Source organism: Carica papaya, chromosome 5, assembly GCF_054855325.1.
Source record: "Carica papaya isolate Zhongbai chromosome 5, ASM5485532v1, whole genome shotgun sequence".
NCBI lineage: Eukaryota > Viridiplantae > Streptophyta > Magnoliopsida > Brassicales > Caricaceae > Carica > Carica papaya.
In genome coordinates, this window is record NC_142313.1 from 35,725,434 (window position 1) to 35,749,207 (window position 23,774).

Below are 23,774 nucleotides of genomic sequence, written 5' to 3' on the forward strand. Positions count from 1 at the left end.
GATAATTTTTTATAATAACTATATTGATTCTATTATATATTCATAAGAAATAACATTGACTTCATAGCAAAATAAGAAATAATATTTGATTATCACTTCTGAAAAGTGTTGAAATGAGATTTTTTTTTTAAAAGAAAAAATGATAAAGAATAAAATAAAGGATTATTGGTGATAATATTTTAAAAATAGAGTAATATTTTATTTATTCTATTTTTACTAGCATTTATTCATGATTGAAAATAGTAATTACAATAATTTATTAATTTATTTGAATAACACTTTATTTCATTTTTATCTGATGTAAAAGCAATTTTATTAATTTATTTGAAGTTATTAACCCGTGCTTTTCACTGGCTTTTTAAAAGAAGAAAAGCCCCTACTGTAATTGTATATTTTTCATGTATAAAATCACGCCACAAAATCCAATCTTTCTGCGTACTCGTCCCACACCAAGCCTTTCTTTTCTTCCATAACTCTCTCTGCATAACAATGATCAAAATCAAACACTTTCTTCTTCTTCTTCTTCCTCGTCTTCTCCTAGATTAATTTCTTCCACGATACGATATACTCGCTTTCAATGGCTACCACTTCTCTCTCCCTCCTCCCATCCTCTATCAGCTTCTCTACGGACCGCCCATCCACTTCAGCTTCCTCCTTTTCTTCTTCTTCTTCTACTCTCTTTCATGGTGCTACCTCCCTCAGGTCCCACAAAAGTTTTTCTTCTCTAACCTCCTCCTCTTCTTTGAAGTCCAATCCAAGGTTCTCTAAAAACCGTTTTGGGACAGTGTTAGCTGCTTCTGGAGACTATTATTCTACTCTTGGCGTACCTAAATCTGCAAGCAGTAAAGAAATTAAAGCTGCTTATCGTAGATTGGCTCGACAGGTACTGCCTTTAATTGGGTTTTTCATTTTCGGTTGATCATTTTTAATCTTTGGGCATCGTGAAAATCGCGCGGGGTTTATTTGATATATAGTAGTAGAGTGTCCTTGTCTCTGGATTTCCTTGTTAGTTTGGTTACTGAGAAAAATTTAAGGAGTGGGAAATGAGAGAAGAAATTTCAATTGGGTTTAAGCATAGTGGATTAGAGCTGCAAGTGCATGTCCAGTGATAACATTGTGATAATCTGTAGCTTTCTATTTTCGTTGCTGGCGATTTTTTTCAATTCCTTTATTCTTGTATGGTTTGGTTTGGGAATTTCCATTTTCAAATGCTATTATATGCACGCTTTGGAAGGTATTTTCGTGAATTGTCTGGAAAGATTCGTGTGGAAAAGTGCTTCCGTCATTTTGGATAAGAAGTGATTTCATTGATAATTTGATAAAGTTCACGCCCTTCAGTTTTGGAGGTTGTCTCAGTTTTTATACTTTTTTTTTAATCTTTTATTTTTCTTCAGCATGGGGCCACGCTGGGATCCTTTGTGCTCCTAGAGATAAATTTTTCCCCCCTGTTTTTTTTCCTTGTTGAAATAACTTAGTAGCCTTCAGCTATTTTTGTTCAATTTGGCCTATGTTGCTCCTGAGAATAAAGTCTAAACTGCCAAGCTTTTGGTGTTACGCTTATTTACTGGCTATAGTGGGCCTTGGATTGTTTTTCTTGGTTACAGAAATCAAGGGTTTGCAGAAATGTCATAAAAGAAAATGTTGAAACATAAAAATAACTAGACTGAGATGAATGGAAAGTAGAATAATGCTGCCTATTTAACTTATTATCAGTCAGTTAGGCGAAAAAGTTGAAACATAAAAATTCCCATTATCTAAATCTTGATTAGTGTCCACAAGAACAAGAATCAAAGAAATAGGTCAAGCAAGAAGAGAAATTCATGTTCATAAGAGAAATCCCAACTTTAGAACGTAAGGTCTTTAGCCAATAAATGCCTAAAACCTCTGTAAACCCACTAATAAATCCATATTGAATAGATCTAACCTACAACGGAAACTTGAGTAATTGAGGCGTTCTCCATTGGTTACCATGACATGCAAGTCTTTACGTGTCTCCATCAAAAACCCAAATAGCTCCAATATTGACAAGGCCACAAAGCTCTGAATACTTCCTGAGTTTATAAGAATCATGATAGGATTTCTAGAAATTGCAACATGGATCTGCATGGTCTAGGGAGATCAAACACCTGTGATTGCATGGACAGAAATTTTTAGTCAGGTCTCTTGACAATAGCATTTGTTGTTTAATTGGGTTTAGGAATGCCAACAATTATACGAAAATCCTCAGAAAATTCTGGGCAAACGATTTTTTTTACAAGATAAACAACTCATCAAGATTGGAAAAAAGGCTTGCAATGTTGATCCTCCCTCTCTGCATGATTAATGATCTAAGAACTCCAGAGGGAGAGGAAGAAGGACTGATGATTCTTCGTACTAGATTTTGCATTGTTTTATGGGCTATGTGCCTTTGGCAATTTTGTTTTTTTATAGACAAGTAAAGATGATGGCACTACTCAAAACGGTTGGGTCGGGAATTTCAACTTCAACTGAAATATAGCCTCAAAGGCCACTTTAAAAAATATGGGCTTATTGCTCTAGAGTGGGGGAAGAAGCTTGTCGAACGAGTTCAAGTTAGCATTAAGAATATGCCATTCTTATTGTCTGATGCAATTCAGAGAGCTCACCCAACTTGCTGCTGCAAAATGGTGGGCCAAACCCTATGTTATGGTGTCTTTAAAGCTCACCTCAAGTCATGGCTGTCTATCCTATTCCAACTTCGAAAAGCAAAGTTGTGCACTCTTAAGATGAGCCAATCTCACCTTGTCCTTGTTAACAATTCATTGATGGTGAAAAAAGATGCTCACATCTATTCAATCAGCTGAGTGGATCTATAGACTCATCAAAACGAGGAAAGCCTATTTTTGTGATATTTGGGGTAAAAGGGACCAACCTCAACATGATCTTGAAACACCCTTGGTCGATGTTCTTTGTGACCTAAATTAACACCTCCTTCATTCCCTCATTGTTGTCTAAACTATTGCAAGATATTTCATAGGAAAGGTTATCTGCACTAGTGATAAATTCCTACATTAGCACTTTTTATTTAAAAAAAAAATAAATAAATAAATAAATAAATTCCTACTGTTTAGCCTCAGACACCACTCTCTCTTATTTGTGTTCAACATCATCCAGACATTTGATCTTTGTTATACATTTTGAGGAAGGAGTCAAACTGCTGCTGAAAGGTACATAGATCTCCCATAACTTTATGCTTGTTACATCGATTTGTAATGGTCCCTAACTTGAGATCTGGTTATGAGTCTGGTGACACAAAAACCAGAATCTGGTATAAAATGCTTACTGGACTTTCTCCCTTCTTGACCTATCTTGAGCACTTATTAAAGGCAAATTCTAGGGAATCCTTAGTCTCACATGAGTTTAGAAAGAAACTCTATGTTTTTAGAAAAATTTACTAGTTTCTATCTAGGTTGCAAGTGTACTTAAAGGACAGAAATTATCTGTTGAATTTTACAGAAACTACCCTTACGCAGTACGTATAAATAGTCTAGTGCCTTGAATGGGTAAAAACTTCAGCGCATAAAAATGACATATCAGGTTTATTTTATTTAAAAAAAAAATGACAGATCAGGTTGATTTCTGGGCCCCTTTTTTCCGGGCATGTCAAAATCACCTATGAACTAGGCTACTAGTATAAACTTGTTCTTTTTATTCTCTGTCCTTTGGTACTTGGGATTTTCACATGATGTTGTAATAGTTTAGGGTGAATTTTGTTTTAAGATCAAAGCTTGCAAACTTTTCCTTGTTCTTTTCTTATACTTGCCTTTTGTGTTTGTTCAAGTACCATCCTGATGTCAACAAGGAACCTGGAGCAACTGAAAAATTTAAGGAGATCAGTAATGCATATGAGGTATGCATAAGAATTTTGACAGAGAATTTTCAATTCCTTCCATCACCTAATAATTGGTTGAAATTAAACTATTTAGATTGAAAGCCATAGTTCTAATATGTAAGCAGTGAGCAAGGTACATACTATTGCAGTTATCTAGCTGATTGAACAACTTGGGCATTATGTTTCTATTTCGTTGCATTTTCATAATTTGGTCTTTTTTGGTAGAAAAAGTACTTCTGGAAAGTTAATTTATAGCATCATAACATTGGTAATCTGCTACAGTTCTTGTTCTTCTGTTATTTATCTTGATTTCTTCATAAAACTTTGCATTCTGGTGGACAAATTTCTGATTTTATTTTTGGTCCTTCTGACACATTTCATCCTGATATTTTGGAGCTCTTGGAAATCTTGGTTAGGTTCCATTTTTACGTCTTCTCAAAGCTTTGAAAACCATCTTTTGCCTTAACCTGCTGGAACATAGTAATGATTCTATAAATTTAAAAGTTAATCTGGATATTCCTGTTGGAAGTATGAAGTGCACTGCACTATTCTTATCATTGTTTACATCAAATAATGAGTTGTAATCAGTTTTCCTAAAAGGTTAAACTAGCATAAAGGGCTTAATTTACTTTTTTGGAATAAAAGAAGAAAAATTAGAAGACGTACCAAAATAGTTGAATTTATTAGTTGTATTTTATCTTTAACACTCTTCCTTATGTGTATGAGGTTGCACTTGCATCAGAATACATACATGAAATAACTTATGGGAATAAATAAATGAGAGATATATGCAGAAGAGGAGGCTTGAAACCTAGATCTTAAGCTTTGCTATCATGTGAAATAATAAAATCAAATTTTTTTTTTCAAAAATTTAAGTTGATAAGATTTAACCAATCTATTATTTATATATTAACATGCTCTCTAGCATAGACTCTCAATCTTATATTAAAGTTTAACTAACGGAAATATTGCGACAGTCAAGATTCATACTCTAAACACCTTACTCTAATATCATATTAACTAATAAGTTGTAACTAGTTTTCTTAAAAACTTAGGCTATTAAAAATAGACCAATTTATTGGTTAATATTATTAACAATCTAGATAGCATGCTTGCTTTAGTGCAAGTGTGTTTTAGGTCTAGTTTGATCATTGAAAGAATAGACTCCCAACATCAAGGAATCTAGCTTTTAGATATCCAAAGATTCTTTTGCCTATGTTTCCTCAAAGAAATCAATAACTTTTCTGAAAGGAAAGAGGAATTTATCCCAAGGCAGTAAGGAGGAATCTATTGCAAGTCTTGAAAAACTTATACAGTTTGATAATGATATACCTACTGGATTTCGTAAGGTACAAAAGAATGCATCAAACACCCTCTTTATCTTTTCTCACAGTTTGTGTCATGTAATCGTGTTGTAAGACGAGGGAAAAGAAAAGAACTCTCTAAACTCTCTCTTTCTCTCTCTCACTCTCTCTCTACCTCTCAAGACACATTCCCATCTCCTCTCTCTCTCTCTCTCTTTCTAAATCGCTTCTTATTAGTAAGGAAAGGGCGAGAAAGGGGAAAGCTTAAGGGGTGGTTGTTCGGAGTGGCTGACCCAAAAACATATCTAGAATGTCGACCAGCCAAACCGAAAACTGGTACTTATTGACAGAAAATCGTTCGATGTTGTCTACATTGGAAGGAAGATGGATGGAATGAGAATTTGTGAAAATGGAAGAGGCTTTAGAGTGTTAATTTTGTTGGATAAGGAGGAAGTAAATTGGCTTATTGAGGCATTGAGCGACTTCTACTAGAACAAAAGAGGCCGCACATGGGGAAGAAATCGGAAAGGTAGAGCTCATAGATTATGGATTGCCCTCAGAAGCAACAAAATGGGAAGGTTTCTGGCTCTGACTGCAGAAAAAGGAAAAACAGTCAATAAAATCTTCATCCTAGAGGGGTTTGAGGCCAGGGGGTGATGGCGCATCATGAAATCTATCTTCAAACTTGCCAAAGTTCCTCTGGTCAACCCTTTCAAAAAAGCTAAGACAGTAATGTCAAGCTCGAAAATAGCGAAAAACAACAATGTGGCTGGAATGGTTGATTGCCCAACATTGCTCTGCTGTCCTCATTGTAAACATGGCCTTCGACTAAGGATGGAACTTTCAGAGGTTAGGTCATTTGTTGGAGTTTTGCAGTTGCGTAGCATGAATGGCAACCAGGTGAAGACGAGAAACTCGACCCGACACCATTAGGAAAAAATTTTGAATTTCAAAAGGGAGATCACTGTAGCAGGCAAGAGACAATGGGAAACGACATAAAAAATTGTTGTTCGGACCTTGGCGCGCATAGAAGGATTATTAACTCTGGAAGTAGGCCTTGGGAGGAAAAAGGGAAATGGATTGAACTTGTCAGGCCCAACTGGGAAGCAAAAAAACTGAAAAGTTCAAGAAGGAGAAGCCCAAAGGTAAAATGAGTGTGGAGGCCAAAGAGAAAAGCTCCGGCCCACTCCACACCTTCAGTCTCTTTGTCTGTTGTTGACACAGAAACGAGAGAAGAGCTTGCTTAGGTCGCACCCGCGGCAAAACCCAACTTCGAGATGGAATCTGAAACGGAAATGGAGATGATTTATAGGGCTATTTTGTCATTGGCGACAATCTTCGACATAGAATCCAATTATACCAGCTCCCCGCTCCATCCCCTTGCTCTATCGTCTAGATTGGAGTTAGTCCTCGTCTTGGATCCCATTTGTGGTGCGCCCCCACTTGTGATCCAGAATGATATAGCATGTAATGTGTCTTACATTATCATATTAGAGCAATCTGCTGAAGTCAAGCTAGTGGAGCAAAATGTCAACATTGTATAGATGATAAATCGAATATATACTCCAGTTGGGTCCTGAGAAATATGCGACCAGTCAGTAAAACTCTCGGTGTCTCTTTTGATGGATTTGAAGCACAGGCCATGACATTATTTATTGAATTGGAAAAAGAATGAGGGAGAAAAAGAAAGGAGAAGAGTCGGCCAGTCGAGGGAAGACAAACAGAGTGAAGGTGGAGTTGACAAGAACATGTTGGTTGAGAAAGCTTATCATAAGCTAAATGGCAATATTTGGAATATTGTGGTGAACCGGAACCTACAAGACTAGGAGGTTGATGAATATGAGGATCTACTACAACTATTGGCCACCATTAGACTCAACAACAAGGAAGATAAACTATTTTGCTCTTTGAAAAAAAAGACATTTTCTCTGCTAAATCTTCTATAACCATCTATAGGGACAAATGATTAGACAATATGGATTTCCCCTAAAAAATAATTTGGAAGACAAACACACCTTTTAGAATTTTCTTCTTCGCCTAGGAAGTCGCTAAAGAACGCATTTTAATTATAGATAATATCATGAGAAGAGGATTAACATTGACCAACAAATACTTCCTGTGCAAAAATGATGTAGAGTCCACCAATCACTTATTGCTATGGTGCCCTGTTACGTACAATCTTTGGACACTGGTCTATGGACATTTGGGTATCTGTTGGGTTATGTCTGGGTCTGTCAAAAAAGAATTATTGGTGTAAGAAAAATTGTATAGGAAAAACAAACATTACAGACTTATCCCTCTTACTATTTTCTGGGTCATACGGAAAGAAAGAAACAATAGAATTTTTGAAGAGAAAGAAGATAATTTTGTCAATATCAAGGATAGATAACTTCACTATTTTGGTTCTATAGTTTTATGACAACCTTGATAACTTGGCTGATTTTGGTTTTATTGTAGATATGCTTATTAACTTGTAAATCTTTTGTACATGGGTCAGGCCCTCTTGGCACTAACACATTAATACATTTCTACACTTATATTTAAAAAAAATAAAAAAGTGGTCACCATCCCATAAAAATTTTCTCACAAATTTTAATACTAGCATATTCCTAATATGAGGCATTAGTTTGTGAAAAATGGAAAAATGTAGGAATGTGGAAATACTGGTACTTGAAAAAATTAGACATGAGAAATAATGGATCCACTCAAAGGCAAGAAATTGGTGGGGTACAAATGAATCTTTACAATCAAATATAAGGTAAATGAGACAATTGGGAGATATAAACTAAGATTGGTGGCAGAAAACTATACACAAATATATGAAATAGATTACTTGGAGAAATTTTTTCTAATAGTCAATCTGAACACTATGCGAATCTTGTTGTTATTAGTTACTCATTTTAATTGACAATTACAACAATGTGATGTAAAAATGTCTTTTCGCATGGAGATTTAGAATAAAAAATCTATGTAAATATTCCACCTGACTTTGATAGGGGAGCAGGACCAGATAAAGTTTGTAAACTAAAGAAGGTTTTGTATGGATTTGAGCAATTGCTAAGAGCATTGTTTGGTAGGTTCGTAAATGTGGTCATACATCTGGGGTTTAAGCAATCTCAAGAAAACCATACTATGCTCATTAAACACTCAGAAAGAGGGGGAGTTACAGCTCTTCTAGTATATGTTGATGACATTGTCGTAATACGATTTGATACCTAAATTTTCTACATGAGTGGTGCCCCTTTGACACCTTTACATCAATACAACTTCACTCTTTTATTTCAAAAAAAAAATTGTCGTAATAGGACATGATGACAAAGAAAAACTGATACTAAAATAATATCTTATAAAAGAATTTGTGATCAAGGAATTTGGTAAGTTGAAGTATTTTCTTGGAATTGAAATCGCCCGCACAGAATCCTACGTTCTTATTTCTCAGTAGAAATAAATTCATGATCTGTTTCGGGATTCAAACAAGTTAGCATGCAACCTAGCTAGTGCTCTTATTGATGCTAATCACAAATTGGGGATAGCATAAGACAATATACCCATAAATAAAGAAATATATCAAAAATTAGTTGGAAAATTGATATACCTATCCCAAATAGAACTAGACATTGCTTGCACAGTGAGTGTTATAAATCAATTCACGTATAGTCTAGAAGAAGTACACCTATAAACAGCGTACAAAATGCTTTATTACCTAAAAAGGTCACCTAAAAAAAAAATGTTTATGAAAAGTGATAAGTTGCTATTAGAAGGCTACAGTGATGTAAATTATGCAAGGTTAATTGTAAATAAAAGGTCTACCACATTATATTGTACCTCCTTTGGGGGCAACCTAATTATCTAGAGAAGTAAAAAGTAAAATACAGTTGCGAAATAAAGTGCAGAATCAGAATTCCGAGTAATAACATAAGGGGTATGTAAACTGGTATGGATAAAAATGATTTTGGAAGATCTTAAAGTCAAGTAGTATAATCCCATGCGCCTATACCGTAGCAACAAATCAGCTATAAACATTGCACATAATTCGACGCAACATGATCGGACCAAATATATTGAGGTCAATAGACATTTTATCAATAAAAAACTTGATAGTGGCCTAATATGTACCTTATACATGCTTATCAATTCTTAGTTAGTAGATGTATTGACTAAAAACTTAAGCAATCCAACTTTCAGGCTTTTATTGGCAAGTTGGAGATGGACAACATATATTCTCTAGTTTGAGGGATGTTAAAAAAAATGGTACATTATGTTGAAGGGTATAAGAATGAATTACATCCTATGTTAATTGTTTATTTTCTTTTCTGTGTTGGAAAACTTGTATATATAGGCTTGTATTATTCAATAGAATACACATCAAACTATTCTTAACAGCTTAGTCTTCAACTTCTGCATCAATCATGTCCTTCAACTCTTTTTTCTTTTCCTCTTTTTTCAAATGTTTATGTTGATCTGATATTAGTTTTTAAATGCTAAGAGAAAAGGAAACTGAAGTTGATATGTGCAGAGGATATTACGTTGCAAGAATAAAGCTTTGGTAATGCATTATTACCTTTTGACATAATGTGTTTCCATTGCAGATGTCAAAAATACAAATTTAAATATCAACATTACTTGGTGAATATGAATATGAAGTTATTGAAAATTGTGGTTAGCTAATATTTCAGTTGCAGGCTATCCTCTATCTGTTTTTCTACTCTTGCCTGTGCTTGGTCAACTCACATTGACATGTAGAATTAACCTATGAAATATTAACTACTTGTACGAATGCTTTCTTTTTTAATTCACCATTGGCATGGCATTTTCTGAAGAACAATCTGCTTGGACTTGTAAATTCTATTTTATTCCCTTTTTCACATTCATCTTTTTATCTTTTGATTACTGAAGTACAACAATGTCAGGTGCTATCAGACGATAAAAAGAGGGCTTTGTATGATCAATATGGCGAAGCTGGAGTAAAGAGTACTGTAGGAGGAGCATCAAGCACATATACGGTAATGAATCGGCTAGATATTCTTTTTTGCTAATTATCATACTTATGGAAATAGCTGGTATTATGAACGAGTAATTCAAATGCTTCCTCCTGTAATTAGACCTACACTTGTGGAAGCAATGTGATCTCCAGTTCATCATGCCCTTAGAATTTCACGTTTATAGGCATGATAGTTTGAGAGCTACCATACCATCAGCTCAATCAACATTGTTGATATTTGGTCTCTTGCCTAATTCTGAGCTTTATACTAGTTCTATAATTACCTCGCATGTCTTCACATCCAGATGTGGACTTAATAAATTTTCTGCTTGCAATTCTGGTTAAGAATGTATTACATCTCCTGAAGATTTTTTCTTTGTGGTTTCTTTATACTTATTCAATATCTTGGAGAGTAGATGATTTCTTTCTAGTTAGTTACCTAGTGTTGTTTTCTGTATCAAGAGAGTCTTGCTCAAGTTGAAAAGAGTGGTTACATTTGCATTTAGGGAACAAAAATTTGAAGTGTCTCCTTACTGTTAACTAAACAAGGTGGCATGAGAACAAAATAGAAAATTGTTGCATTCTTAAAGTTCTAAATATATTTGCTAGGCACCAAAATGTACTATATCAGCTAGGATACAACTTAGAAATGTATGACGTATATTACTTTGAAATGTATGACATAAGTTTATGTGTTGTCTAATCAATTACTTTAATTTTTATATTATCATTTTCTTTCTTCATAGACAAATCCGTTTGATCTATTTGAGACATTCTTTGGACCAAGTATGGGTGGTTTTCCTGGAATGGACCAAGCTGGATTTGGAACACGACGTCGTAGTACTGTTACAAAGGGTGAAGACATACGGTCAGTTTTTGCTAAGTTATATACTTTCATTAGCAGGTGCCATTACTCTTTTTTTTTTTTGAGTGTTAGCAGGTGCCATTACTCTTATCATTGTCATATTCATGCTGAATGACATTGTTATTCTCTTGAGCTGTATAGATGCTTTCGTTCATTTTATCTGATTTCTCATGGACATGTGCAGCAGTCTATATTAGAAATCACTAATGCAGTGATATTCATCAGTTAATAGTTTACTATTTTATTAGTTAAATTAAATTGCTTTGATTCTCCCTTATAGCATAATTAAGTATTTTTTCCCTCTACTTTTCTTTTTTCACATGACATGTTTGTTAATTAATTTCTTATTTACTTTGGGAATATCATTGACTTTTTAATTGACATGTAAATATCTTGTATATGAGTGATACCCCTTGATACAATTATCAATATTAATATTTCACAAATTTTATTTAAAAAAAAAAGATAATTTCTTATTTGTTTTCTATGTTTGTGCTTCATGCCTTATCATCTTTTGAGAATTATCAATGCTTGACTTATTCTTGTTGGTGTATTCATTTCTCCAAATAGTGCTTCAGTTTTTTGGACGATGTGTTGCAACGTAGTTGGAACTGATACCCCCCTTGGTACCATTGTCAATATTATTACTTCACAAATTTTATTTCAAAAAAAGGATAATTTCTTATTTGTTTTCCATGTTTGTGCTTCATGCCTAATCATCTTTTGAGAATTACCAATGCTTGACCTATTCTTGTTGGTGTATTCATTTCTCCAATCAGTGCTTCAGTTTTTTAGACGATGTGTTGCAACATAGTTGGGACTGATACCCCCTTGGTATCATTGTCAATATTAATACTTCACAAATTTTATTTCAAAAAAAAGATAATTTCTTATTTGTTTTCTATGTTTGTGTTTCATGCCTAATTATCTTCTGAGAATTACCAATGCTTGACTTATTATTGTTGGTGTATTCATTTCTCCAATTAGTGCTTCAGTTTTTTGGATGATGTGTTGCAACGTAGTTGGAACTGATAAGCTAGCCATGGATGCTTCACTTTTTTGGATGGTGTGTTCTAAGGTGGTTAGGAACTAATAAGCTAGCCATATATCTCATTTACAAGATGAAAAAAACATTTCATTCTTTTCTCAATAAGATTACATGAACTAACTCATCAGATCTCTGTGAATGGCTGCAGTCATAATGATGTTAGTTATACTGTTATAACAGGTTGTTGAAGATGTAAATTTTTATTGATATGGATGCATGTATCAGTTATGTTGTTGAATGCTGGAATGGCTTGTTAACATTGAAACGGTACTTAAATATTATTTACAATTTTAATCCTTTTCAGTTATGACATTGCTTTAGCATTTTCCGAGGCTATATTTGGAACTGAAAAAGAATTTGAGCTTTCCCATTTGGAAACATGTGAAGTTTGTACCGGTACTGGAGCAAAGATGGGTTCCAAGATGCGGATATGCTCAACTTGTGGTGGCAGGGGTCAAGTTATGAGAACTGAGCAAACACCTTTTGGCTTGTTTTCACAGGTACTTGGGGCACTCTGTGTACATGATCTCTAGTGATGAAGTCAGTTCCTTTCCTTGTTTTCTCTCCAATCTTAAAAATTGAAATGAATTGAGCTTTTCTATCCCACGACTTCTTAATTGCATTAGCTTTCTGAGCTTACTTATGATTCATGATGTCCTAACATATTGTTGTCTTGAAAGAGGCAACTGTCTGCCATTTTATTGAAGTCTGTAATGGTGACAACAAAATGAGAAGAGCCTATTTTGGATAAAATTAAGTGTTCAAGAAGTTTTTACAAATAATAATAAGTTTTTACAAATAATAACAGTATTCTTATTGTTATTCTTGTAATCTTCAAATGCACAATAATTCTTAGCTGTTGTGTCTCCTCAATACTTCTCAATTACAACATGATCGGCAACCACTTTCTCAAAACAGAAACCCGACCCTCATTGGTGGCTAGGAACTAGCACTTGACCTCAAGGGGAGGATTCATCTCAAATGTTATCTATTTTTTATATGTTAGCTAGACTTGACTGGGCAGGTTCAGCTACCTGAGTGATTCTTGACCAGTGGTAAGTTCGTTTAGTGTATTTTTTTTACTTTTCAGATCAGTTTGGTCAAATTCCGGTGAATCTCGAAAGTACCCTGATTATATGTATACAAAAGTTTTTTAAAAATTTAACTTTTTATGTAAAAGTTAAAAATACTATATATAACCGTTACGAATTGAGATGTGTTTTTGCTTCTAAACCAACCTCGACCAAACTTGGATACAATTAATTATTAACCTTAACCGACAAAAAGAGAATGAGTCGCATCACACTAGACCATGGTTCATCAAGTTTGCTCTTTTGTTTTTCTTCACTCCTAAAATTGGTTGGAGACATAAACCGAGAGCTATGTGGATAGAGGAAGGGGATAGGAACATTAAATTTGTCTACAGCATGACTAATCATTATAGAAGATACAACTATGTGGAGGAATTGGAGGTTAATGGTCAAGTTGTAAAAGGTAATGGTGAATTTTGGAAGAAAGGAAAAAATGTATGTTGAGGGATTATAGCCTGAAGATGTTTCATGGAGGTCTACTTTGGACGGGCTACAGTTGGTATGTTGGAAGAATAATGCGGATGTATTTGGGGACCCTTTCTTTTTCTTTATGAGGAAGGAATTATGAAGCTGTCACGAGCTGCAAGGGTGATGAGACAGCTAGTCCATTACCCAGTGGACTGAACCGACACGCATAATCTATTTTTAAATAAAACTTCTTGTGTCAGGTTGGTTTAATTTTTAACTAAATCTGGATCGGATTGGATTCGTGATAGGAGAAAAGATTTGTATGAACTCGACCTGGTTATATATAATATATGTTATAATGTTAATTAAAAATATAAAACTTTATTTCGGTATGCATATAATATATTTTTTAACTTTAATAAAAAATACACATAATATATATTTTTCAATCTAGTATATATATATGTGTGTAATATATTTATATATACTCTGGATGGGTCAGATTAGGGTTTATCAGGAACCCAGTCAGATTGTAGAAAGATGAATTTGGTAAACCTGCCCTAGATTTGCCACTGGTTCAGTTTTTGTACATTTAAAGACAGATTGGAATCGAGTTTCATACTATCTGAGCTGAACCCGACCAGTTGCTATCTCTAAGACTGACACCTACCAAGAGAATTCTTACTAATATTGTAACTCATACTTCTTGATGTTAACAATTTTGGTCAGTGTAGCAAAAGGTTAGGGGCCATTCAATGTCGGTTCCCATGGGGAGATTTCGACGAGAAAAGAAAATTTCACTTGGAGGCTTGAGACATAGTGAAACAGCCTCTTCAAAGGGTTGTTTTGGGTTTAGATCATTGTTTGAGTTTAATAATGCACTTATCGGTAAATGGCTTTGGAAATTTATGAGGGACCAGAACAGTTTTTGGAAGAGAGTCAAAGCTAATTTGGCATAGACAACATGAGTTGGTACTTTAAGTGTTTACTTGCCTGCTTGGTGTAGGGATCTAAAATAATCTTTGCACGGAAAAGGAGGTTCCAGCAGATGGAAAGTTCGGTTGGGTAAAGTGTGAGTTTCTGGTTGAATGAATGGAATGAAGGTCTGCGTCTTGAGCAACAGTTTCCTACAACCTATTCTCTTATTCGCAGTAAAGAAGCAACAACGGCAGAATCTTTTGGAGGATCCCTTAGTAATGGTGCTTGGGTAGTTGATCTAATCAGGAACCTCAGTGACTGAGGTCAATGATTACATACTTATTTCAGGTTCTTTTTGCAATGTGCGAGACCAAATGAGGCTCTGGATGAGTCAGTGTGGAAGTTAAACTCAAAGAGGGTTTTCTATACAAAATCCTATTAACTACACTTGGCTAAATGTGAGGGAGCTACCAAGAATTTCCTTTTGAAGCTGATTTGGAAGATGAACACCTAATCTAAGATTGCTTTTTTTTCCATGGAAAGTGGTAGGAGAATTCATTTTAACAATAGAAAACCTGACCAAAAAGGGAACTTGTATTGATGCTATTCGTGTAAGAAAGTATACCCATATACTTCTTTCATATCTCTTCTCTTAATGGCTTTGGTGTATAGCTTATGGTTTATTGGGGATGAATAGGGTGATGGCCAGGACTATAAATGTTGAGCTTTGGGCTTAGGGAGGCATCCTTCATAGGGATAAATTCTACAACAAGATCCTAGGTCTTATTCTTGGCTACCATTTGGGTCATTTGGAAAGAAAGCAACAAGCGAGCACTTGTGACAGATTTAAAGGATTATAGTTTCAGATTCAACACGTTTTGATTAAGGGTTATCCTTCTTATACATGCAAGGATTTGAGACTCTTAACCTGTAAATAATTTATATGTGGGTTGCATTTTCTTGGTTCCTATTAATGCTAATTATTCTTTACTTTCAAAAGAATTAAGGGTGGAATTGGTTGACAGAGGCTGTGATATAAGTTCTGTTGTTAAAATGATGGGGGTTTGGACATTTGTATATCCAATTTATACATGTTAGGATTAATATGCACAAAAAGAATCATTATTTTAAGTATTTTGTTTTATTTATAATTTGATTGTCTTATACATATCTAATACCACTTAAATAAGTCACATCTTCTAATGAAGATTCCTTACATAGTGATCTTCCTACTAAATCCAGGTTTCTGTTTGTCCAAATTGTGGTGGGGATGGTGAAGTTATTTCTGAATACTGCCGGACATGCTCTGGGGAAGGACGTGTGCGTGTTAAAAAAAATATCAAGGTCAAAGTTCCTCCTGGAGTCAGCACAGGCAGTATACTTAGAGTTGCTGGAGAAGGCGATGCTGGACCAAGAGGGTGTGTAATGTCTTTTTCCTATTTATCTGCTAAAGCCTCAAAAAGTCTGTATATTTTAAAATAACTCCTCTGTTTTCTGATTGTGTGGATTGTTAGTTGCTTAGTTTCACTAACTGTGCATGTTATATTTGGCCTTGAGCATATCTAATTTAATGATGGTCACTTGTTTCTTTGCATGCATAAGTTCAAAAACACATTCAATGTCGACAATTAAATATTCAGCTATTATGGAGTGGCTATCATAAACCAGCTTAGACTAGGTTGTTGCTTCTAGGAAAATAAAATTGTCACTTGGAGATTGTATTATATTGGTACTAGGTGAAATTGTATGATTTACTACTCAGTTAAAATTTTTTGCAAGAATAGGCAATTGTTCTCAAGATATATACTTAAAAATTTTGAAAATCGCTATTCAGATGGCACTTAAACAGTTAGTAATTATTTTTGAGCTGAAATTGTAGAAAGTTCCTTGTTTAGTGTCATCATACATCCTTTCATCTTCCTTATTTGAAAAAAAATAATAAAATACAGACAAATGATGGCTTCTGTTAAAATAATGAGCTGCTCATCCAACTACACAATAAATCAAATTATAAATATAATGTTGAAATAGCAATTGTGTGTCACTCACTCGATCAATATGAATTTGGTCGGTGAATATAAGTACTTTTTACCTATATTAGCATTCACCTTAATGCATAATACAACCTATCTATCAATACCACGTCATATATGTGCATATATATATATATTCAAAGCTAGAATTAAAAATTTCATTAACAATATCATATTTATGTAAGAGAATAGTCTACATGGAAACTGTTCATATTATCACTAAGTATATACACTTTTGTGTATGCACACCATTATGTCCCACTTATAGGATAGCCTTCAAAACATCACAAATTAATCAATTTTTAATGAAAAATTGGCATATAGAAGGAGGGAAGGGGTGTTGTGCAAGTTTGATATGAAAAAGGCTTTTAATCATGTGAATTGGCGCTTTGTAGACTATATGCTTCGGAGAATGGGTTTTGGTGAGAAATAGAAGAGATGAATTAAGGCGTGTATCACTACTACTTTTTATGTGGTTCTTGTTAATGGAGTCCCTTCATCTTTCTTTAAAGCTTCTTGTGGGCTGAGGTAAGGTGATCCACCATCTTCTTTACTTTTTATTATGGTGATGGAAGGCTTGAATGAGATACTTACTAAAGCCAAGGAATGTGGGTTATTCAGAGGTCTGAAAGTGGGAGTAAGGGATCGAGTTTGAAAAAATAACTCGTCTTTTATTGATGATACTTTGAAAATATAACTCACTTGTCTTTTATTGATGATACTATGTTATTTTGTGAATTGGAGAGGGAAGCATTGTTGAACCTCAAATGTATCTTGATGGGTTTTCAAGCGGTTTCAGGGTTTAGTATCAATTTTGCTAAGTATGAATTGGTGAGACTGAGGTTTGACAAGTGATTCAGAAAGCATGACGACAGCTTTGGACTGCAGATTTGTGAATTTATCTATCAAATACTTGGGTTTGCCTCTTGGTGCTAGCTTCAAAGAGGTAAGAATGTGGGATCCGGTGGTGGATAGATTTGAGAAGAGGTTGACAGGTTAGAAGAGGGGCCTTTAGTTAAAAGGGAAAAGGCTCACGCTTATTAAGAGTTCTTTGGTTAACCTCCCTAGTTATTACATGTCTATGATGACCATTCTGAAAAGTGTAGTAAAAAAGTTGGAAGCAATACAGAGCAGGTTCCTGAGGGATGACATGGGTAAAAGACAGAGGTATTATTTGGTGACTTGGAGCGAGCTCAAGAAGCCATTGTACATTGGTTGCTTGGGATTGTGATCTTTAAAGGAGATGAATGAGTCTCTACAAGGTAAATGGTTTTGGAGATTTATAACAAAAGAGGATGCGATGTGGAGAAAAGCAATTGTAGCAAATAATTTGGTATGCATGATAAAAGATGGCTTACCTCAGAAAGTCCGAGACCGGATTGGAAAAGCTGGTGGAAAAAAATCAGCAAAGGGAAAGAAAAATTTCAAGAGTACATAAGGTGGAAGGTTGGTAGGAGGGATAGAATTAGACTGTCGGAGGATCACTGGATGGAATGGCCCACCATAAGAGTGTGTTTTCCTCAAATTTATGCAATAACTCAACAAAAAGACATTAAGATCTATGATTCTTTAGTGGTGAACAATAGTGGTGGAAAGGAATAGCAAGTTCTTGTGTTGAAGTATTTCAATGATTAGGAGGTTGAAGAATATGAGTGAAGAAATTTGAGAGGAAATGTTGCTTCTCATTTATATTTTCCATCATAAATGATGGGTATTTATACATTCTAAATGCTAATAAACCCAACAAATTCTAACAAGATTCTAACAATTTTATGGGGAGAAGGAAATTTGTTTGTAACTTTCTCCGTATACAGCTAATAGAGGGAAAAAAAAAACAGAAAATATACAACTTAATTTTTTCTTATTTTCTACACTCCCCCTCAATCTAGTTTATATATATGTTGAGTAAACGTAGATTGGATATTATGTCATTGAAGGTTCTTTTAAGTAGAGTTTTCGCTAGAATGTCCGCAATCTGTTGACTGGTTGAAATGTGCATCAGTATTATGGTTCCATCTTCTAATTTCTCTTTGATAAAATGACAATCAATCTCCACATGTTTGGTTCTGTCATGATCTACAGGGTTCTTGGCCATACGGATGGTTGATTGATTGTCGCACCACACCTTCATAGTCATGTTGTTAGGAGACTTTAATTCGACAAGTATTCTCTTTAACCACATACCTTCACATATTCCATGAGTACAGTCTCTAAATTCAGATTCTGCACTGCTGTGAGATACAACTGACTGTTTCTTGCTTCGTCAGGTGACTAGATTCCCCCAAATGTAAGTACAATACCCTGATGTAGATCTTCTATCATTTGTGGAGCCTGCCCAATCTGCATCAGTGTAAATTTCAACATCTCTTCTATCTATCTTTTGAAAGAACAACCTTTATCTTGAAATTTTTTAAAGATATCTCAGAATTCGATACACAGCTCTCATGTGTTTCTCAGTTGGCTGATTCATGAACTGACTTACTGTACTCACTGTAAAGCTAATGTCAAGTCTTGTATGTGCTAGGTAGATAAACTTCCCAACGAATCTTTGGTACCTCCCTTTATCAATTGTTTTATCACTGTTTTTGGATCCAAGTTTATGGTTGAATCCATAGAAGTGTCAGCAGGCTTGCTTCCTAGCATCCCAGTCTCGTTTAGGAGATCCAGAACGTACTTTCGTTGAGATATTATTCCTTTGTTGGATTTAGCTACTTCCATACCAAGAAAGTACTTTATTATCCCTAAATCTTTAATTTCAAATTCTTGGAGTAGGAATTGCTTAAGTTTCTGAATCTCCTCAATGTGATCACCTGTAAGAATGATGCCATCAATATATACAATCAAAATGGCTTTTTTACCTAAAGTGCAGTGCTTGACAAATAGTGTATGATCAGATTGACATTGTTCATATCCTTCATGTTTTACAGCTCTTGTGAATCTATCAAACCATGCCCTTGGAGATTATTTTAAGTCATAGAGTGATTTCTTCAATTTGTACACTCTGAGAATTGTCGGTTAGTTAAACCCTGATGGTATGTCCATATATACTTCTTCCTTTGGATCACTATTAAAAAATGCATTCTTCACATCTAGTTGACAAAGTGACCACTCAAGATTAGATGCAAGTGAAAGAAGTACCTGAATAATATTGTGTTTGGCTACTGGAGTAAAGGTCTCCTGATAGTCTACTTCATATGACTGAGTGTAGCCTTTGGCTACCAGGTGAGCCTTATACTGATTCACACTCCCATATGGATTATACTTACTTGTGAAGACCTATTTGCACCGCACTTGGTATTTTCCTGGAGGTAGATCCACTAATTCCCATGTCTTATTCTTTTCAAGTGTCTTGATTTCGTCTTGAACAGCTATCTTTCATTCGGGTATTTCCAAAACTTCATGAATTGTTTTGGGTTCTGGTGAACTATTGTTTATTCTGCATATAAAAGCATGATGCTCAGAACACAGCTTGTCCAAAGAAACATAATCTTGTATAGGATGTTTAGTGTATGTCCAAATCCCCTTTCTCAAAGTAATAAGAACATCAATATCAGTATCTGAAGTAGGAGCAGAGATTACATTACCTGAATCAATGGTAGATTCATGGCAGGGCTTAAATGATTCAGGTGCTTTTCCTTTGTTTCTTATAGTATAGACACGTAGCTCACTAGCTGCAGGTAATGTGTTCTCTGCAATTGGCTTTGGTTCAGGTTATAGGAAAGGTTTGTCTAGTGAGGAATGACTCTGTGGCTATAGAGGAGGTGTACTCACATCCCATAACTGATATTCTTGAGTAAATGTCTCCTCCTGAATATCAGCTGTGGGGTGAAAAGATTAGCTTTCAAAAAATGTGACATCTATTGTATTATAGAAGCGGACAGGTTTACAAAACTAGACACTTGTAGCCTTTCTGATTAACAGAGGACCCAATAAAAATGCATTTTATGGCTCTTGGGTCAAGTTTCCCATGGAGGTGTTTGTGAATATGGATCTAAGCTGAACAACCAAAAACTTTGAGTGGTAATGTATTTAAACTATGAGATGTAGAAAGGTTTGTGAAAGAATGGCGTAAGGTGATTGAAATTGTAAGATCCGGGAGGGCATCCGATTTATCAGGTAGGTAGCAGAAAGAACTGCCTCTCCCCAGAGGAATTTTGCATAATTAATCTAGTTACTTCAAAAATATGTTTATTTTTTCTATCGGCTATGCAGTTTTGCTGTGGGGTATGAACACGAGTTTTGGTGAATAATTTTATGTTCAGTAAGGTATTTTTCAACGGTGGCTTCAAAATATTCACAAACATTGTCAGATTTCAACACTTGGATGGTAGCCTGAAATTGAGTTCGAATCATTGTATGAAATTTTTTAAATAAAGGTTCAACTTCTGATTTTTCTTTCATGAGAAACACGTACGTAATTTTTGTATGGTCATCAATAAAGGATACAAACCATATAGTTCCGGTGATATTAGGGATCTTGGAGGGTTCCCATACATCGCTATGAATCAATGTAACGGTTTTGATGATTTGTGTGGTAAACTAGAGAATGAACTTCGAAAATGTTTAAAAAATTAACATACTTCACACTGAAAAGAAACTAAATCTTTTTCTTTGAATAGTGAAGGAAACATCTTTTTTAGATACATGAAATTTGGATGTCTTAGTGTATAGTGTCATAACATGATATCATGGTCATTATTTGCAAAAATAGAGTTTACACATATTGCTTTGTGAGCTTGTCCTTCAGAAGTGTTGATTTGAAGTAGGTATAATCCTGAGCTCATCCTAGCACTGTCAATCGTCCTCCCCGAGTCCAAGTCCTGAAATTCACACATATTAGAGACAAATTTTACAGTACATTTTAAGTTTTCACATAGCTTGCTAACTGATAGTAAATTACAATCCAAATTTGGAACATGGAGAACTGAATACAGAGTTAAATTTGGAGATAAATTTACAGAGCCCATTCCAGCTACTTTTGAAAGAGAACCATCAGCAATTTTGATTGAAAAAACTTCTTCACACTTGTTCTATTTCTGAAACATTGAGGCATCTCGACTCATACGGTCAGAAGCTCCAGAGTCTACTACCCACACCTGTCATTTTTCTGAGAAAACAAATAAACTAATGATATTAGTTTTGTGTGCCACAGAGGCACTGACCGAGTAGAAATTTTTAGACAAAATATGTTGGAGGACTCCCAGCTGTTCAGGACTGAAGGGGCTGCTCTCCACAACATCAGAGAGCATTTCTTTAGCAATTACATGATTGCCCTGATGCTTGCTTGAGGTTTCTGCCTTGGAGGATTTCCACTCACCCGAAGGCTTCCAGTCATTCGGCTTGCCATGGAGCTTCCAGCATCGCTCACGAGTGTGCCATAGCTTCTTACAGTGATCACACCAGGGTCTCGTCTTCTTCGTCCGATGACAACTCGGGTTGTGAACGTTGAAGAGTTTTCGGCCAGGTGGGTCTGTTCAACATCACCCATCATGACCTTCCCTGTGGCTCTCTTCGCGTCAGACTTCAGAGAATGCCTCCCGAAGACTCGGCAAGGGTTTGGTATTCAGCATGCGTCCTCGAATCTCGTCGAGGTTCCTGTTCAACCCCAGTAAGAATTTGAAGACGCACTTCTCTTGGATGAACGATTTGAACTTCTTCGCATCTTCGGGGCAGCTCCATCGACGTTCTTCAAATGTATCCATCTGCTGCCAGTTACGAGTTAAGACATTATAATACTGAGTGATGTTTAACTCACCTTGCCGAAGATCATGAAGCGTGGACTCTATCTCGAAAATGGCGGAAGTATTTTCTTTACTGGAGTAAAATTCCAGAGCTACTTCCCAGATATCGTGAGCAGTTTCATAAAGTAGAAAATTCTCTCCAATTTTTGGGGTCATTGACGTGATGAGCTATGACATCACCGTGCTGTCTTCAATCTCCCATACACGAGCGCTTGAGTTAGTCGCTGGAGGAGATACAATTTTGCCAGTAAGATGTCCGTAGCGACCCTTCCCCCGGATGAACAATCGGACAGAGGACGACCATTGTAGGCAATTACTGCCGTTGAGTTTGTGTCCTGTAATGCAGGACGAAGATATCTCACTCGCAACGTTGCTGGTTGCTGTGTGATGATAGAAACCAGAGGAGACCTCTAGAGAAGACGGAAGCTCGTCTGTGGCCATTTGTGATTACAGCTCAGCAGGTATCACTCTTCTTAGATCAGGTATGGCTTTGATACCATGAAGAAATTTGAGTTGAAATGTTGCTTCTCATCTATATTTTCCATCATGAATGATGGGTATTTATACACCTTAAATGCTAGCAAACCCAACAAATTCTAACAAGATTCTAACAATTTTATGGGGAGGAGGAAATTTGTTTGTAACTTCCTCTGTATACAGCTAAAAGAGAAAAAAAAAAAAGAAACAGAAAATATACAACCTAATTTCTTCTTATTTTCTACAAGGAGTCATTGGACATGTTATCTTGTATTTCGTTGGATGGAAGCATCGACACTCTTTGGGGTGCCTCACAGAAGCAAGTGAACATAATTCTGCTCTCTATCTTTTGGGTGCTGTGAAAAGAGAGATATAGGAGGGTTTTTGATGGGGTTGAGGATGTTAATGGTTTTGATTTACTTAAGAATAGATGGTTCCAGGCCATTGGTTTTTTATTTGGGGTCATTCTCTTTATTTTATGGAGAATTTAACGGAACTTGTTGATAGATTGATTGACTTGTACATGGATGGCACCTCCTTGGTGCCTATATCAATACAATTCGCATTTTATATCTCAAAAAAAGAACTATAATCCTTCACCTATAGAAAAAAATAAAATGCATGTGTCAAACAATTATGTTTGTACATACTAGAAATATACACTTGCTCATCTAGTTTGGCTTATCTTCTGCACGGTTAAATTCATCAACAATAACCTAAACTGATACCCTACATCAATTAAAAAATATGCTGGAGAAAAAAGAGTCACAAATATCTTCTTTTTCTTTATATACTCCATTGGGAAATGACAAGTTTGCTTCTACGCTTTTAGCGGAAGTACCATTATCAGAAAGAATTGATTTCTTTTTGTCATGTCTTTTTTACTCATTTTATGAATTTTCAACTTACAAGCACCATTTTGCCAAACACTCACTGTTTGGGGACTAGCTATTGAGGTGCCAGAATCTGTGCTCAACTTACATAAACTGATTCCTAGTTTAATTGCTGAAAAGGAAATGAAAAAGAACGGTATTCTTCATTATTTTCATGGTTCTGGA

General features: G+C 35.3%; 1 protein-coding gene across 2 annotated transcripts in view; it reads left to right on the plus strand.

Moving 5' to 3' along the window:
- Positions 1-414: 414 nt before the first annotated feature.
- LOC110813197 (Molecular chaperone Hsp40/DnaJ family protein) overlaps positions 415-23,774 on the plus strand; it is a 30,605-nt gene continuing 7,245 nt past the window's right edge. The window contains exons 1-6 of one of the 2 annotated variants that reach the window (XM_022040239.2): positions 416-883; positions 3,800-3,868; positions 10,065-10,157; positions 10,882-11,003; positions 12,353-12,548; positions 15,708-15,883. In XM_022040239.2, coding sequence (XP_021895931.1) covers positions 578-883; positions 3,800-3,868; positions 10,065-10,157; positions 10,882-11,003; positions 12,353-12,548; positions 15,708-15,883 — 962 coding nt within the window. In that variant the 5' untranslated portion in view covers positions 416-577. Of the gene's footprint in view, positions 884-3,799; positions 3,869-10,064; positions 10,158-10,881; positions 11,004-12,352; positions 12,549-15,707; positions 15,884-23,774 lie in introns of both variants that reach the window. The other variant, XM_088220452.1, reaches the window with a different exon arrangement.